The following is an 18,220-nucleotide window of genomic DNA, read 5'->3' as shown; positions in this document are numbered from 1 at the left end:
ACTAATTTTCTCGGTGCAGCTTTCCAGCCAGGATTATTAATTATAATTCTTTGTTACTTCCGGCAATCCTTCTGTCTGAACAAGATAGTATTTATCACAGAAGGCTGTGTGAATGTTCACTTTGTCTCTGTCAATCATGTCATGTGGCCCACCTCCAGATGCCGTTGCAACTGTGTTGCCATGGGAGACCCTGGTAACAGTGCAGCCGGAGGCAAGGCTGTACTTTCAGGCCGGCAGTCGCCGAGCTCAGAGTGTGAGGCTTGCTGCTAGCTGGAATTTTTCCCCCGCCCAATTCCCTGCTCCCAATGTCCGGCTGCAGAGGGGCGGACTCGGGCTCCCCGGTCCCGGAGCTGATCGATGTTAACAGTAACCGTGCGCTGCGCTCGCTGGGCCGAATGTCGAGCTCGCCAGCGGCCGGCCACCGAGTGCCCGAGGTGAGTGGACCTTCATTCAACACCAGCCCACGCCTTGGGGGCTGCATGGTCAAGGGATGTTGGGTGGAGAACAGCATGCAAAATGAAGATAGTGACTTTATGTCTGCACCACTTAAAGGGGAGACTACTTCCTCATAGCAAGTTCTCACAAAAGTTCTCACAAACAGCACTGTGAGAACTAACAACTCATTTAGGGGGTTCTTGTGGTGCAGTGGTAGTGTCCCTACGTCTGAGGCAGGAGGCCTGGGATTAACTCCCATCTGCTCCAGAGATGTGCCATAAACATCTCTGAACAGCTTGATTAGAAAAAAAAATCTAACCACCAGATTATTTGTGGTCATGATTGGGGGATATATATATTGGTGTGGATGCCAGAAAAACTTCCCACTACTCTTATAGAGTCATAAGAGTTCTACAGCAAAGAGACAGGCCCTTTGGCCCAAACTGGTCCGTGCTGACCAAAATGTCCATCCACTTGAATGTCCATACAGGTCACAAATCTGGAATGGAAAGCTTGTCTCAGAGGTGGTGCCCTGAAACTAGCATCTATTTTCGTAACAACCCATTTGATTCACTAATGGCTTGTAAGAATGACCTAGTCTGGCCTACATGTGATTCCAGACCCACGGTAATGTGGTTGACACCCCATTGCAAGCCACTTAGAATCATAAAATAGTACAGTGCAGACAGAGGCCATTCAGCCCTTTGAACCTGCACCAACACCCCACACCGTAAGCCTGTTGTTCCCATGGCTAACCGACCTAGCCTGCGTAAATGTAAACACTATGGGTAATTTAGCATGGCCCAACCACCTAACCTGCACATCTTTGGACTGTGGGAGGAAACCGAAGCAGGCAGACACAGAGAGAACTTGCAAACTCTGTGCAGACAGTCACCCAAAGCTGGAATCAAACCTGGGTCCCTGGCGCTGTAAGGCAGCAGTGTTAAACAGGCAGTGCCTGCACAGTGTTTAGTTCAAGGGCAATTAGGAATGGGCAACTAATGCTGGCTTTGTCAATGATGCCCACATCCCATGAAAGATTAGAAACACCAGTTCGCCTTTCATTCCCTTAATGATGGCATAAATGCAGCTTCACTGCAAAGATGCATTTTTAATGCGATTTTTAAAGTGCATTCTGGAATATTTGGTATTTGCAACACATGTATTTGCTACACTTGTAAATCTACATGGGGTACAGTTTTAAGGTGAACAAATCTTGGCTTGATGGCAGAATGAATGTTTATGCTTCATTCAGCTCAATGAATTTTCAGATGAGCTGTCATCTTTGGAACATTAACTAGTTCACTCAACTGTAACATTAAAGTGTATTTAATCCTTAACTCTTCATTTTTAAGTGTATGCAGTTGTGTGAGGAACTGTTTGACTAGCCTGCTGAGTTTGTAAGGAGGATTCTTCTCACTGAACTGGTGAGAAGAATTACATACCTTGCAAAATGACCTCGAGTAGTGCAAGATGTATCCTGACACTTTATGGAGGGGATTGAATATATAAGGTAACTGTACGTTAATAAAATGCAAACAAGCTAATTAATGTTTGTGCCTTCAAATCAAGTGAAGGTTTTTCTGGTGCAATTGTGTGTGAATCAAAAATGCCGCAATCCCTTTTCTTAACAAGTGGTGAGACCATTCCCCACACATTGGTCAGCAGAACAGCTACTATTGCCTATTGATTAAACTTAGTTCACTTTTACGATCACGATTGTTTTGGTTCTGGCATCTTGACTGACTTAGCTGGGGTTACAACTGCATTCTGTGGTCATGATACATAGCCGTACAGCACAGAAACAGAGCCTTCGGTCTAACTTGTCCATGCTGATCAAGTTTCCCTAACTAAACTAGTCCCACTTGCCTGCATTTGGACCAAACCTCTCTAAACTTTTCCTATTCATGTGCCTGACCAAATGTCTATTAAATGTTGTAACTGTACCTGCAACTAAAACTTCCTCTGGCAGTTCGTTCCACATATAAATCACCGTCTGTTGAAAAGGTTGCCCCTAAGCTCCCTTTTAAATTTTTCTCCTCTCACTTTAAAAATATGCCCTCTAATTTTGAACTCACCTACCTAGGGAAAAGACCTTTGCTTTTCACCGTATCTAAGCCCTTCGTGATTTTATAAACCTCCCTAAGGCTGCATCTCAACCTCCTATGCTGAAGTGAAGAAAGTTCAAGTTTATCCGGCCTCTCCCTATAATTTAAACCCTCCAGTCCGGTAACATCTTCGTTGATCTTTTCTGCACCCTTTGCAATCTAACAATATCCTTCCTATAGCAGGACAACCAGAATTGTAGACAGTACTCCAAAAGTGACCTCACCAATGTCCTGTATGACTGCAGTATGATGCTCCAACTCCTATACTCAATGGTCTAAGCAATGAAGGCGAACGAGCAAAGCATTTACAGGAGTTGCTTATTGAACTGTGAAAGGTGAACCTGTCCAAGTTTATAACTGCTAGACTAATTTTTCAGCTCCAAGAGCAACTTAATGCGATGAAGCGCCAACTGACCGAAAAAGAAGAATTAATTGCCACACTCAGTGGTGGAAGGTAAGAGTTCACTATTAAGGTATATTAAGAATATATAATTTTGCTTGCAGCCAACTGTGTGTGTAAACTAAGACAGCATGTAGTTAAATGAAAATATGCAGCAACAGCCCCTTGCATTAATACATCCAGTAAAATTTTCCAAGACCCATCATAGCAGTGTTACCAAACCAAATTTCACACTGAGTACATATGGAGACATTAGAATAGATGGCTAAAAGCACAGAGGTCTAAGAGACTATCTTAAAGGAGGAATGTGAGGTGCAGAGGCAGAGAAGTACAGGGAGGGGCTGAAGGCATAGCTGCCAATGATGGAGCATTTACAATCGGTGATCCTGAAGAATCCAGAACTGGGGAAGCATGAATATCTGAGGATCATGAGTCAGAAAGAAATGGCACAGATAGGGAGGGGCGAGGCGATGGAGAGGTTCAAAACTGAAGACACATTTCTAAAATCAGGGCATTTCCTCCCAGGAACTAATGCAGGAGAAAAGGTGAACTGGACTTCCTGTCAATCAGGTCACAGGCAGCAGAGTTTTAGATAATGATTGGCAGTATGCAGATTAGAAATGGGAGGGGGCCAACGATGGATCTGTAGGTGGGTGGGGAGAAGCCATTGTAGTAATGTTCTGCCCACAATTGAATATATAAGGAAGGATCTAAATGACTGCTGTCCACCCAGCTGGGTGACAGTGGAGAGGCATTGAATCAGGATGGTATGGCTAACCGTGTCACTAGGTAGAGATAGATCAAAACTGACAAGAATGGATAGTTTACCTTTGTTGCAGTCTCATAAGATGTCATTAGTGAGTTTAATAAGTGTCATTTTGGTGCTGTGATGGAAACAGTGACCTGATTACACAAAATCAAACTTTGGAATTACAGGAACGATGGATTTGGGAAGCAGTAGCAAGTTCCACAACTTTGGAGAGGAAAGGAATTTTTGGAGACTGGATGGAAACTAGGGAAAAATGAGAGTTCAGAGGGAGACCAGAAGGAAGATTTGCTTAATGAGATAGCGAAAAAGAGGGAGAAGCAGTCGAGGATGTTCTCCATCTTAATGACAACAAAATTCATGAGCTCCTGTGCATGTTGGTGGAGGTAAAGATGGAGGAGACAGGGATGAGGGGTTTAAGAAGACAGTTTCCAGTAAAGGAAATAATGTGAGATTATCGATCCAGGATGATCTGAAACATTTCAGCAGAAAAAGAAAGATTTGTGTTGATAGGGGGTCTTTCACAGCTTCAGGTAGTCCCAGATCACTTTACAGCTTGGAAGTGCTTTTGCAGTATAGTCACTGTTGTGATGTATGAAATGCAGCTAATTTGTGCACAGCAAAGTACAAGAAGCGGCAATGTGATAAAGACAAGAAAGTCTCTCTTAGTGATGGCCTGAACATGGTGAAGAAGTCTCCTGAACCATTCTGAATAATGCCGTGGGATCTTCTACATTCGGCTGAGTGTGTGGATGGGGCCTCCTCAGTTTGTCCTAGTGGATATTTATGCTGTTCCTCCATTCCTCGGATCATAGAGCTTTGTATTGACTGGCTGCGTGATGTTTTACCTATGGTTGGTTTGCTCACCGAGCTGATTCATTAGTTCGCAGATGTTTCATTACCCTGCTGGGTAACATCATCAGTGCAGCCTCCAATGAAGTGCTGTTGTGTTTTCCTGCCTGGTATTTAAACTCTGGGGTCCATTGGAATTGGTTACCTCATTTCCAGTTTTTCTTTGCAGTGGTGTATTTATAGGGTCTAATTCAATGCGTTTATTGATGGCCTTCTTAGTGGAGAACCAAGCCTCTAGAAATTGTCTCTGTTTGGCCTGTCCTAGGATCTTGATTTACGTGGTCACATTCCAGCTGTGGGCCTTGTTCATGCTGGGGGCAATGTTTAGCTGTTGGCAATCAAAGTCTAAATGCTCCAGAGACAGGCAAGAGCATCAATGCCACGAAAGGAGATAATTTGTAATCCCATAATAGCAAGCAGAACTCTACAAAGTGGCTTGGCTTGGGGATTGTTTATATTTATTAAGACATTTTGTCGACCAAGAAAGACTTTATAATCTTCTAATGTTTACTTCTTTGGCTTCATATCCATTAGTTTACACCTCTATGAAGTGCCTTGGGACATCTTTGCATGTTAAAGTTGTTGAAATCTGTGTCACATATTTTTGTATTGGAGGAGATAGTGATGTAGTGGTAATATCATGGAACTAGTAAGTCAGAGGCCCAGGCTAATAAGCTGTGGGCATAGGTTCAAATCCCACTGGAGCTGGTGGAATTTAAATTCAAATAATAATTCTGGAATATAAGGCTAGTCAGAGTAAAAGTGACCATCACAACTATAAGCAATTCTTGCAAAAGACAATCTGGGTCAGTGATGTCCTTTAGGGAAGGAGATCTGCCATCCTTACTCGGTCTGGCCTGGCCTATGTGTGACTCCAGACCCACAGGAATGCGTTTGACTCTTAACTGCCTTCTGAAATGGCCCAGCAAACCAATCAGTTCAAGGGCTGCCTGAGAAGGGCAACAACTGCATGTCTTGCCGACAACACCCACATCCCATAAAAGAATTAAAAATTGTCTGAATTTATTTCATAGTTTGTTTGATGTCTCTGCAGGATTCTACAGATTCAAAAAGATTCAGAAACATACGTTGCAGGTGCAATCCCAGAGTTGGAATGAGGGCATTCATAATGTCACAATAGAAGAGTCAGCTTGTTTCAAAGATGTTTGTGAGGACAAAGAGCTTCCATTTTTATAGTTCCATATTTCAAAATGTTTTCCAATGTATAACGTGGAGCTACAGCAATACAAAATGCTGTTGTTATAGCTACTTTTGAAAAGAACTCCCTGTTGCTATGTAAGTAAACAGCAACAAACTGTACAAAGAACCACAAACAGCACTGAAATGAATGTCAGTTGATCTATTTTGGGTGGCAAAAATTGAGGGTGAACACCGTCCTCTTATTGTAATCATATCATTGGATCTTTTATGTCCACCTGAGTTTAACATGATAACTGAAATATAGCAGAAGAGTTAGGATTACTGCACATTATCCTCCATATTATTGAAGTGTGCACGTGCCTCTGGAATGGAGCTTGTACCTAAAACCCTTTGACTGAGCAGCAGGAAGGAGACAGGCTTATATTTCATGCAGCGTAGTTGATGATACGTGTATTATAATACTTCATGGTGGCGTGTGCAGTTTTAATCTCCTCATTAGTTTGATTACTGAGCATCTGATTAAGTATTTTTATTATTCTATATTATATATATAGGTTCAAAAATCCTTGAAGGTGGAGTCACAGGTAGACAGGGTGGTGAAGAAGGTATGTGGTACGCTTGCCTTTATTGGTCAGTGCATTGAGTGTAGGAGTAGGGAGGTCATGTAACAGCTGTACAGGACGTGGGGGGGTGCTGGGGGGGCGTGGGGGCTGGGGGGGGGGGGGGGGGGGGGGGGCTGTGGTAGTGGTGGTTGCAAAACTAAAGGGCTTAGGTTTAAGGTGAGAGGGGAAAGATGTAAAAGGGACCCAAGGGACAACATTTTCACGCAGAGAAAGGTGTGTCTATGGAATGAGCTGCCAGAGGAAGTGGTGGAGGTTGGTACAATTACAACATTCAAAATGCATCTGGTTGGGTATATGAATAGGAAGGGTTTAGAAGATATGGGCCAAATGCTGGCAAACGGGACTAGATTAATTTAGGATATCTGGTTAGCATGGACGAGTTGGACCGAAGTGACTGTTTCTGTGCTGTACAACTCTATAATTCTAAAGATCCAGTAGCCCAAAACTGGGCAACCTTGAGGAGCTGTAGGCCATCAGCAGCAGCAGAGATACATACAACTTCATTTTTAGCTTCACAGACTGACTCGTTATTCACTCCTCTATCACAGCCGTGCTAGGTGACCAAGCCTGATTCAAAGAGGAATATAGACATGCACATGACCATGTGTGGAGCATAGTATAAGGATCTACCTGAAAATTGTGTACCAAACTGGTGATACTACAACATAGAATTATAGCATTCTAAGCAGTGACAGTAATGTACCACTTTTGGCTAAGTGACCACATAAGGAATGGACCAGCTTAAAACTCTGCAATCCTGTCACAAATTAAAAATGTTGACATCATTAGGAGGTTTACTGGCATTACCATTCTTCATTAATGACAGCACAGCACAACTGAATACAAAAATGAGCTGAAGCATTGTAACTATCATTAGTCAGGATTGTTGTGTGGATGATCCATCTCCACTTCCATCTGTGGTCCCCACAGTCACAACTACAAGTAAGATGTTTAAAAAGAGCTACATCTACTGAACAATGTGGAAAGTTGTCCTTTCACAAGCAGGCACATTCTATCAGGTAAATTTCCATCTCATTGGATGGGTATATGAATAGGAAGGGTTTAGAAGAATATGGGCCAAATGCTGGCAAATGGGACTAGATTAATTTAGAATATCTGGTTGGCATGGATGAGTTGGACAGAGGGGTGTGTTTCCATGCTGTAGAACTCTGTCTCTATATGCATATCATATATAAAACATACAGTAAATATTTTTATGCAGTGGACATTGTGTGATGCCACACTTCATACGGCTGTAGCAAATCTTGGGAGCGGTGTATTGGGCCTATAACTATGTCAATGCTAGTATATACCAGTACTAGTAATGTGTAATATTTTATATCCACAGGGATGATGATCCAGATTAATACCTGGTCTAAGTAAACAAAAACTACATGTAACAAAAAAATTGAAGAATTATAAACATTAGGTCTGCATGATTGCATTTGATAGCATGGTTTCTTTCCAGCAACAACTCCCCAAATCCCCTAATAGCAGGAGTTTACCTTTATTGCTGAATAGCCATTCTTTTGATAGTATGATCTGAGCTCTATAATACATCTTGCATGTGCATTTCTTGGAAAGTGATCTGATTTGGTAGTCTGGTGGGACAAAGCCTATCTGGGGTGGTGGTGATGGTTGTGGTGGGGGTGGAGTGGGGAGGTGGCTGGTGGTGGTTATCCATCCCATAACCTCCAACATGTCAAAACACAAGGGTGGTGACTGCATGGGAACTCCATCGTCTCATAAGTTTCCCTTCGCCCTACACCCATCCCTGACTTGGACATATATTATCCCTGCAAGGTTTCTAGTTCAAAGTCAGGGAACTCTAATAGTTAGAACAAGAACTTCTTTAGTTATCAATAAAAGAAGATAGAGGCCAAAGGAAGCATAAAAAATGGGGCTGGGGAAATAACATTGAGGAACCCGAAAATGGCAGAGGAATTGAATAAATGCTTTGCATCAGTCTTCATGGTAGAAGACACTAATAGCCTTCCAAAAATACAAAATAATCAAAGGACAATAGAGGCAGAGGAAATAAGTGCAATAACTATCACTAGGGAAAATGTACTAGGAAAACTAAAGACCCTGGATCTAATGAGATGCATCTTACGGTTATTAAAGGAAGTACCAAAAAGATAGTTAATCTACTGGCAATAATCTTCCAAGATTCCTTTGATTCTGGAGAAGTCCCAGAGGATTGGGAAATTGCCAATGCAGTACATTTATTTGGAAAGTGAAGGAAGCAAAACACAGGTAACTATAAGCCCATTAGCTTAAAATTTGTAATAAAAACAGAAATTGCTGGAAAAGCTCAACAGGTCTGGCAGCATTTGTGAAGATAAATCAGAGTTAACATTTCAAGTCTGGTGATCCTTCCTTAAAATTTGTATTGGGAATATCTTATTATAAAGGATGTAATAGCAGAGCATTTAGAAACACACAATATGATCAAGCAGAGTCAGCATGGCTTCATGAAGGGAACATCAAGCCTGACAAATTTATTTGAATTCTTTTGAGGAGGTAACAAGCAGAATAACTAAAGGGTAACTAGTGGATGAAGTATATTGGGATTTTCAATAGATTTTGTTAAGATACCGCATGTTAGGCTACTTAATAAGATAAGACCCCTTGATTTTGGAGGTAATGTATCATTCTGGTAGAGGATTGGCTAACTAATATAAGAAAGAGAGTTGGGAAAAGGCGTACGTTTTCAGGATGGTGACCTGTAACTAGCAGATGCCACAGAGATCTGTGTCGGGACCACTACAAAATATTAATGATTTGGATGAAGAAAGTGAGTATACTGTAGCCACGTTTACGGATGACACAAAAACAGGCAGGAAAGTGTGTGATGAGGATGACAGTCTGCTGATGGACATAGACAAGTTAAGTGAGTATGCAAAAACTTTGCCAATGGAATATAATGTGGGAAGTTGTGAAGTTGTGCACTTTGACGGGAGGAATAGAAGGGCTGAATATTATTTAAATGGAGAGAAGCTGCAGCACAGAGAGATTTGGGGGTCCTTGTGCATAAATCACAACAAGCTAGCATCGAAGTTCGGCAAGTAATAGAAAAAGCTGGTAAAACATTGGCCTTTATTTCAAAGAGAATGGAATATTCAAATAGGAAAGTCTTGCTAAAACTCTACAGGCACTAGTCAGACCACACGTAGAATATTGTGAACAGCTTAGGTCTGCTTATTAAGGAAAGATATTCTGGCATTAGAAACAGTCCAAATGTAGTTCGGTACCTTGATCCTGGACATGGAGGGATTTCTTATGAGGAGAGATTGAGTAGTTCAGTTTGTACTCATTAGAGTTTAGAAGAACAAGAGATGACCATACATCATTCTTAGAGGACTTGACAAGGTAGATGTGGAAAGATTGTTTCCCCTTGTGGGAGAATATAGGACCAGAGGGAATAATCTCAGGAGTGAGGAGGTCACCAGTTAAAACAGACATGAGGATGAATTTCTTCTCTGAGGGTAGCAAATCTGTGGAATTCATTACTGCAGAGGGCTGTCGAGGCTGGTTCATTAAATATAATCAACGCTGAGATAGACAGATTTTTAATCTGTAACAGAGTCAGGGGTTATGGAGGAAAGGCAAGCAAGTGAAGCTGAGGAAGATCAATCGGATCAGCCACGATCTCGTTGATGGACACTTGATAGGCCGAATGGTCACCTTGAGCTCCTTCCTCTGATTGTCTTATGGTCAATTATGGAATTACTTTCACCACATGGATAGCAGCAAATTAAGAATGCTGCTTGCCACCACCACCTTTTATGCTAGCATCAGTGAGAGTCAAAAAATGCTGATGGTGCTAGTGTCGCACACATTCACACAGTGAATAAGACAAACTGGTTAATTTCACACACAAAATGACTATGTTTTTCAAACAGATATAATATGTGAGAAGAGCAATTTGTTATCTATGTTATCTTAGCACTGTTAATGGTGCTAACCTGTGTCCTGAACAGAAATTGACCCTTTAAAGTTTTGGCAAAGATCCGTAGCTCGGGTTGTGGGCGAGGTTGTTGACTTGCTCGCCGAGCTGGCTTGTTCTCATTCAGATGTTTCGTCACCATGCTAGGTAACATCATTAGTGGAGCTTCCAATGAAGCCATATTATTCTACTCTGCTTGGAATTTATACTGTCTGGTATGTTATGGTGAGTAGTGTAAAAACCATTTCCGGTTTTGATCTGTGTGGGTTTGTATATGGGGTCCAATTCTATATGTTTGTTGATTGCATTATGGGTGGAGAACCTTGTGGAGAAGTTGACTTATTGTCATCTGAAATTAGCATAATTCATACAATGTTGCATTCTTAACTTGAAATCCCTCATGTTTTGTTTTTGAACATTAATGTCAAGATTAGGTGGGGAATGGCTATGTTCACAGTGCAGTCACTTCCTTGAGCCTGTGGGGACTGGCATGCCAAATGACTTCCTGAATTGACCATTGAATCTGCTCTCCTTCATGAAACGAGAAAATATGTGGTACATTGCCACAGTCCGAGTAACATTTTTTGGCATTTGCACTTGAGAAATTGAGATAACTGAATGCATGCGCAGCAGAAATTAATTGATAGGGCCTGCATCCTTGGGGGGGCGGTGTGTAGCTTCGTTGACCAATTGGCCATCCCCTTGACAGGGAAGGAGGTAGAGGTCAAAGACAACAGGATCACAAACCAGTACACATTGCCAGTTGTAAAGCCAGTGGCAAGAGCAGAGCTAGTAAACATATTAGAATTGATCAAAAAGAGGACAAGCATTGAAGATTTTGCTAACAATTGAGGATTGTCTAGTGTATGCACTTATTTACTGTATCACGGGATAGATTGCAGAGCCTGGCATTTAAAAGAAAACCCTCATTCTAGGAATGTGGTTAGGCCTGGCTTTTATTGCCCATTCTTAAATTCCTTGGAGAGGGTATTGGTGAGCCTTCTACTTGTCCCAGAAATAACCAGCTTCCTGATTTTACATAGATCATTGTGCCACCACAATATCAGCAGTGTTGGCTTCAAGAATGTTAGAGAAGTATACATAAAGTTGCAGTGGCCCACTCTGGATATCTCATCCTTTTGGAGGAAAAGAGGGGTTCATTTTTACACCCTTGAGTCAGGATAGTGTATATCCAGATATTGGGTTACAAAATAGAACGTTAAATCATGAGGGATATGGCTCTGCCTTACAGGAGAGATCAGCTGTAAACTGAGAGAATGACAAGAGTAGAAAAAAAAATCTTCAAGAGTCCAAGGCCAAAGAAAGAAACTGTCAAAATGGGCCCAATAACTTTGACATTATGCCCCATTGGCCATGCAGCTGGATCCCCTCCCCTTGGATAGCCCGTATGCCATAACAGAGCCTGGGTGCTATGCTTCATTTTTGTTAGTCAATATCTTTGCGATTTCTTAACTTGTCTAATACACTTTTACTCGTTTTTAGTTTTTTAAAAATATGGTATTGTACTAAATACTGTGCCTTATCTGTAATGTTCACATTATTCCAATATTTCAGCTCTGTGCCAACTGTTTAGTGTGCAGTCACGTGCACCTTTTCTCTCCTTCTCATTGCAGGAGTCGGAGCAGATTGGATTCTCAAAAGGTATGTGATTCAACTGATAGTTGCGACTGATTTTTACAAATACGTATGTGACAATATTCTTCCCAGTTATTTCAGCAGAGGTGTTAACCCCTTCAAAAGGAAACAAGTCAACATCTGATTACTTAAACACAGAGGGGCATCTAAAACCCATTTGATTGCCAATGTTGAAAATAGCAATCGTTGGGGGAACAATTGTGAAGTGCATTAAAAACTGGTCTTGAGCTCCACTATTGTTACATGTTTGCATTTTTTCTTGGCAGTTGATTTACATGGAATTACAAAGAATTTACAGCGTAGAAACAGTTCAGTCCAAATGGTTTATGCCTCACAAACTTCTTCCCAGCTTACATCATCTAATTTCATTGGTATAACCTGTATTTCTTTTTCCCATACTACACTTAATTGACTTCCCCTTAAACATATCTATGCTTTACTTCAACCAGCCCATGTCGAAGTAAGTTTCATACTTTCACAATTCTTTGGATCAAGAACTTTCTCTTAACTTTGCCATTGCATTTATTAGTGAGTATCTATAATTATGACCCCTAGTTTTGGATTTCCCTGCCAACATGTTTTATTAATATTTACCCTATCAAATCCCCACCCCTTCAGACTCCACCTGGTCACACCTTGTAATTTTTCCTGTGGAAAAGACGCACAGCCTCTTCTGCCTTTCCTCATCGTAAATTCTTTCAGTTTTGGCATCGCTTTGCAAGCTACTTGTTCACCTTCTGTACTGGCTCCACGTACACTTTGAAATGTGGAGCCATGCACAGCACCCTTCAGGTTTTCCATGAAGTTTAGATAAACAATAAAGCAGTTTCAATGATCTGAATAAATGCTCATCATCCACTGCAGCCTCCAATTAGTTTATGATGACTTGCATTGATTTGGCAGAGCAAGCTTCAGTTACATTGACGAAAGTGAAAAGTAAAGTTCAAATCACTGCAGTCTTACGAGGGCTGCTCTCTCATTATAAAGAGACAACTGATAGTGGTTTAACCTGAGTGTCACTACACCTCCAGAGAGGGCATAGGTTGAAGGAGGAGAATCGTTCAAGGTAACCTCAGGCAGTGCAGGAATTGAACCTATGCTGTTGGCATTACTTAGCATTGCAAAGCAGCTGTGCAGCCAACTGAGCTAAACTGTTTGGGAAGTATACAATGTCAAAATGAGTAAAAGCAGGGGCTTTAACAATTGTGGAAGCTTTACTGATCTTAATTGTGGTGTGCATCAGTGAATGGCAGAGAGTTGTCATTTTGGTGTTTTTGACATTTTTGGCATTCCCAGTAAGTAGTGTGACCCCTGTACACTCCATAAGTCACAGATTTGTGGGAGCAGGAGTGAGAGTGACTCCCTTGCACTGAGAGCTGCTGCAGTGTCTGGGCCACTCAGATTCCAGGATGGCATTGCCGGGTGAGACCAGATGCAGAATTTTCTTTTTTTTGTTGATTCTGTGGGATGTGAGCATCACTGGCTGGCCAGCATTTATTGCTCATCCTTACTTTCAGCCTAGGGAAGGGGACAGGACTGGATGGGGCTGGTAATGGAAATAAGCAAACCTTCCCCACTGTTGGCGGGTACTGGCTCCTCTGGCTAGGAGGGCAGTGAATGCTAGAGACCAGCACACTGTGACCTGTGTCAATTTTGGGTGCTCTTGCTGATGTTGTAAAAAGCCTGGTCTAATAACCAGAATTGTGCCCCAGGTATTTTTAGGGTCAGTATGTTCTGACCACTCATTAGGGGATAGCAATTTTAAAGGGGAGGAGAATTTCAAGTTATTATAATATCAAAGAGCGGTTGATCAGGAACTAACCAACATGTGCGTTATCTCTGGGCTGCTAACAGGCTATTGATGTGGAATGCCCAACTTATTATTAAATCTTTAAATGACACTGGGCACAATGGATAATTACACATATCCATCCTGTTCTTGGCACTCCTGACCTACTGGATGTTTCATATCATACCATTGTGTTCAACAACTTGATATACTCAGTAAATCTGACACACATGTAATGCTGTTTGCACTGTTTTTGTCAATTCTGTTCTTGGTGTTGTCAGGATTTAAATGATGAGATTGCAATGATCATGGCCCACTGTTCCACAAGCCACCACAAAATATATAAATTCCCAATTAGACAACCAAGGTGACCAACCTGACTGCCTGACTGCCATTCGAAACAAAAGCAATTCACTCTAGGTTTTATCATTAATAGGGGGAAAAATACCCTATTGTAATACAACTTTCATAAACGGGAAAGAAAAAAAATAGATTTCTAATTTACTACAATGCAACTTATGCCATATCCCTTTAGAAAGACTGAATGCACACATACGTGCGCACACATATACACACGCACACACACTGACATACTCACAATTAAGACAGACAGTTAGATACAGGTATTGGTGGAAAAAAATATAGACAGGGAAAACAAATTCTAAAGATCAAAAATCCAGATTTCAAGGGGTATTTAAATCGTCTGTCACAGCAGCAGGGAAAGGAAGATTCACAGTATTTTGACTGACCCAGTAATTTAAATTTGCATGTACTGCTGGGTTTTTTTTGTTCACTTCCAACAGCTGGCTGTCTTTTACCTCTGAACGCTTGCATATTTTCAGCTATATCATTTTTGACACTATTTCAAACAACATGTTTTAATGGCTGTCTCAGACAGCATATAAAGGTACTTACAGCAGAGGTAGAGATCTCTGATGAAGAGACTTGAAACATTAGCTTGCTTTCGCTCTCTCCATGGATGCTGTCTGACCTGGTGTGATCTCCAGCATTTGTTGTTTTCAGTAGAGATCTCATGACTCTGGAAAGCTAGCCAGTACATTAAGTGCAACCAGTACATTAAGTGCAATTGCATTTCTCCAAACATTCCCATTGCGCACCAAGGAACAGAGGCTACCTAGAGGCTGGTGAGGCAGTGTCACGCAGAGTAGAGCCCCAGAGGTAACTGATGAGGCATGGTTTGACTTTGACTTTAGAATAGCTGGGAAGCAGAGCACGGTGAGGTTTGAAAATTCTAGAATTAAATCTATTTCGAAGCAAGATTTGAACTCTTCAGTGGAACTGAGCATTCATCTGTCAGTGTGTACTGTATGCAACAAGGAAATCTTACACATTGTGTTTCTATTGATCCTCCAGGGAATCTTTGAACCAATGGTGGAAATTCCAGTTTTACGTGAACAACTGAATCATTATCGGGTAGCTTCTGAAATAGCTCGCAGTGAACTGGCTGCACTGCAGGTCAAATATAAAAGCAGTCAGGCTGAGGTAATCTGAAATACCGAGACTGGGACATAACAACATAAGAATCAGGAGCAGGCCATCTGGCCCTGCTCCACCATTCAATAAGATCGTGGCTGATCCTTTTGTGGCCTTAGTTCCACTTATCCAACCTCTCACCGTAACCCTTAATTCCTTCACTGTTCAAAACATGATTTATCTTAGCTTTAAAAACATCCAATGAGAAAGCTTCAACTGCTTCACTGGGCAGGGAATTCCACAGATTCACAACCGTTTGGGCAAAGAAGTTCCTCCTCAATTCAGCCCTAAATCTGCTCCCCCTAATTTTGAGGCGATGCCCTTTTGTTTTAGCTTTACCCGCCAGTGGAAACAACCTCCCTGCTTCTATCTTTTCTATGCCCTTTGTAATTTTATATGTTTCTATAAGATCCCCCCTCATTCTTCTAAATTCTAATGAATATAATCCCAGTCTACTCAGTCTCTCCTCATAAGCCAACCCTGTCAACTCCGGAATCAACCTAGTGAATCTCCTCTGCAGCTCCTCCAGTGCCAGTACATCCTTTCTCAAATAAGGAGACCAAAACTGCATGCAGTTTTCCAGGTGTGGCCTCACCAGCATGCTATACAGCTGTAACATAACCTGAGATAATAAGATGTAGAGCTGGATGAACACAGCAGGCCAAGCAGCATCAGAGGAGCAGGAAGGTTGACGTTTCGGGCCTAGACCCTTCTTCAGAAATGGGGGAGGGGAAGGGGGTTCTGAAATAAATAGGGAGAGAGGGGGAGGCGGATAGAACATGGATAGAGGAGAAGATAGGTGGAGAGGAGACAGACAGGTCAAAGAGGCGGGGATGGAGCCAGTAAAGGTGAGTGTAGGTGGGCTGTTAGGGAGGAGATAGGTCAGTCCAGGGAGGACGGACAGGTCAAGGGGGCGGGATGAGGTTAGTAGGTAGGAGATGGGGGTGGGTCTTGAGGTGGGAGGAGGGGATAGGTGGGAGGAAGGACAGGTTAGGGAGGCGGGGACAAGCTGGGCTGGTTTTGGGATGCGGTAGGGGGAGGGGAGATTTTGAAGCTTGTGAAGTCCACATTGATACCATTGGGCTGCAAGGTTCCCAAGCGGAATATGAGGTGCTATTCCTGCAACCTTCGGGTGGCATCGTTGTGGCACTGCAGGAGGCCCAGGATGGACATGTCGTCTGAGGAATGGGAAGAGGAGTTGAAATGGTTCGTGACTGGGAGGTGCAGTTGTTTAGTGCGAACCGAGTGTAGGTGTTCTGCAAAGCAGTCCTCAAGCCTCCACTTGGTTTCCCTGATGTAGAGGAGGCCACAACGGGAACAGCGGATACAGTATACTCTCTGCTTTATACTCAATCTATCAATGAAGGACAAAATTCCATTTTCCTTCTTAATTACCTGTGGCACCTGCAAACCAACCTTACGTGATTCAAACACAAAGACACCCAGGTCTCTCTGCACAGCAGAATGCTGCAATTTTTACCATTCAAATAAAAGTCCATTTTCCTGTTATTCCCGCCAAAAATGGATGACTTCACATTTATCAACATTGTACTCCATCTACCAGACCTTTGCCCACTCACTTAAACTATCTATATCCCTCTGCAAACTTTCAGAGTCCTCTGCACACTTTGCTGTACTGCTCATTTTAGCGTCATCCACAAACTTTGACATATTATATGTGATCCCCAACTCCAATTCATCTATGTAAATTGTAAACAATTGCGGTCCCAACACTGATCCCTGAGGCACGCCACCAGTCACTGATCACCAACCAGAGAAGCACTCATTTGTCCCCACTCTTTGCTTCCTGTTAGTTAACCAATCTTCTATCCATGCTAATACATTGCCCGTAACACCTTGCACCTTTATCTTCTGCAGCAGCCTTTTGTGTGGCATCTTGTCGAGTCCATGCCTTTTGGAAATCAAGATACAGCACATCTACTGTGTCCCCGTTGTCCACCATGCTCGTAATGTCTTCATAGAATTCCAGCAAACTAGTCAAACATGACCTGCCCTTCGTGAACCCATGCTGCGTCTGCCCAATGGGACAATTTCTATCTAGATGTCTTGCTATTTCTTTCTTGATGATAGCTTCCAGCATTTTCCCCACTTCAGAAGTTAAGCTAACTGGCCGATAATTCTCCATCTTTTGTCTACCCCCTTTTTTAAACAATGGCATCACATTTGCTGTTTTCCAGTCTGCTGGAACTGCCCCAGGAAGAGACAGATTGCACTGAGTGTGAAATTTTAGTTAATGTTCATAGGTGTATAAAGTTCAATGAATAAATTACAGACCTTGACCTGTTTAGTTCTACTCTTAATTAGCATGTAATAAGTTACACAAACACACCCTGGTTCTGAGTTTTGCATCTGTCAATATCAATGGAATATAAATGGGAGAGGAAGTGGTGGATAAGTGAAGACTAATTGCCTCAGGGCTGTTTCAGAATTTATGTTTATTCAGATATTTTTGAGTAGATTTTCAACCTGCGTTAGGGAAGCTGTTGATCCACCTGACACAACACTTAAAAGAAGCCTTTAATACCAACCCACAACATCTTGCTTTCGTACAATCCTGGAGTGTTTGCCTGCAATGTTCTGCTCAGAAGCTGTTGCAGGAGTTGATCAGCCTCTCTGTGCAGAGGTGTTCCTGCCACCAGCTCTGGTCTATCCTTATCCCACCATGTGCCTGTATTTCCCTTGCCCTGCAGTGAATGCCACCAAACATGGTATCCCTAAAGCCCTCCTCCCTGCATTCTTGTTCAAGGCTGAAGAGTGTTAAGATTTGAAACCATTTCTCATAACCTCAATCCCTTCAAAACCAGGAATCTGCCTCATCAAACATCACTGGTGGTTTCAGATATAGTAGGAACTGCAGATGCTGGAGAATCTGAGATAACAAGGTGTAGAGCTGGATGAACACAGCAGGCCAAGCAGCATCAGAGGAGCAAGAAGGCTGACGTTTCGGGCCTAGACCCTTCTTCATT

General features: G+C 42.3%; 1 protein-coding gene across 1 annotated transcript in view; it reads left to right on the top strand.

The window, feature by feature from the left end:
* The first annotated feature begins 295 nt into the window (after positions 1 to 295).
* The window catches only part of ccdc170 (coiled-coil domain containing 170), a 68,141-nt gene continuing 50,216 nt past the window's right edge, over positions 296 to 18,220 (top strand). Inside the window, exons 1-4 of the mRNA XM_048601232.1 lie at positions 296 to 434; positions 2,921 to 2,997; positions 11,929 to 11,956; positions 15,114 to 15,242. Coding sequence (XP_048457189.1) covers positions 306 to 434; positions 2,921 to 2,997; positions 11,929 to 11,956; positions 15,114 to 15,242 — 363 coding nt within the window. The 5' untranslated portion in view covers positions 296 to 305. The remainder of the gene's footprint in view (positions 435 to 2,920; positions 2,998 to 11,928; positions 11,957 to 15,113; positions 15,243 to 18,220) is intronic.

This window comes from Rhincodon typus, chromosome 9, assembly GCF_021869965.1.
Source record: "Rhincodon typus isolate 14 chromosome 9, sRhiTyp1.1, whole genome shotgun sequence".
NCBI lineage: Eukaryota > Metazoa > Chordata > Chondrichthyes > Orectolobiformes > Rhincodontidae > Rhincodon > Rhincodon typus.
The sequence above is the reverse complement of the archived record's forward strand: the minus strand, read 5'-3'. Positions and strand labels throughout refer to the sequence as shown.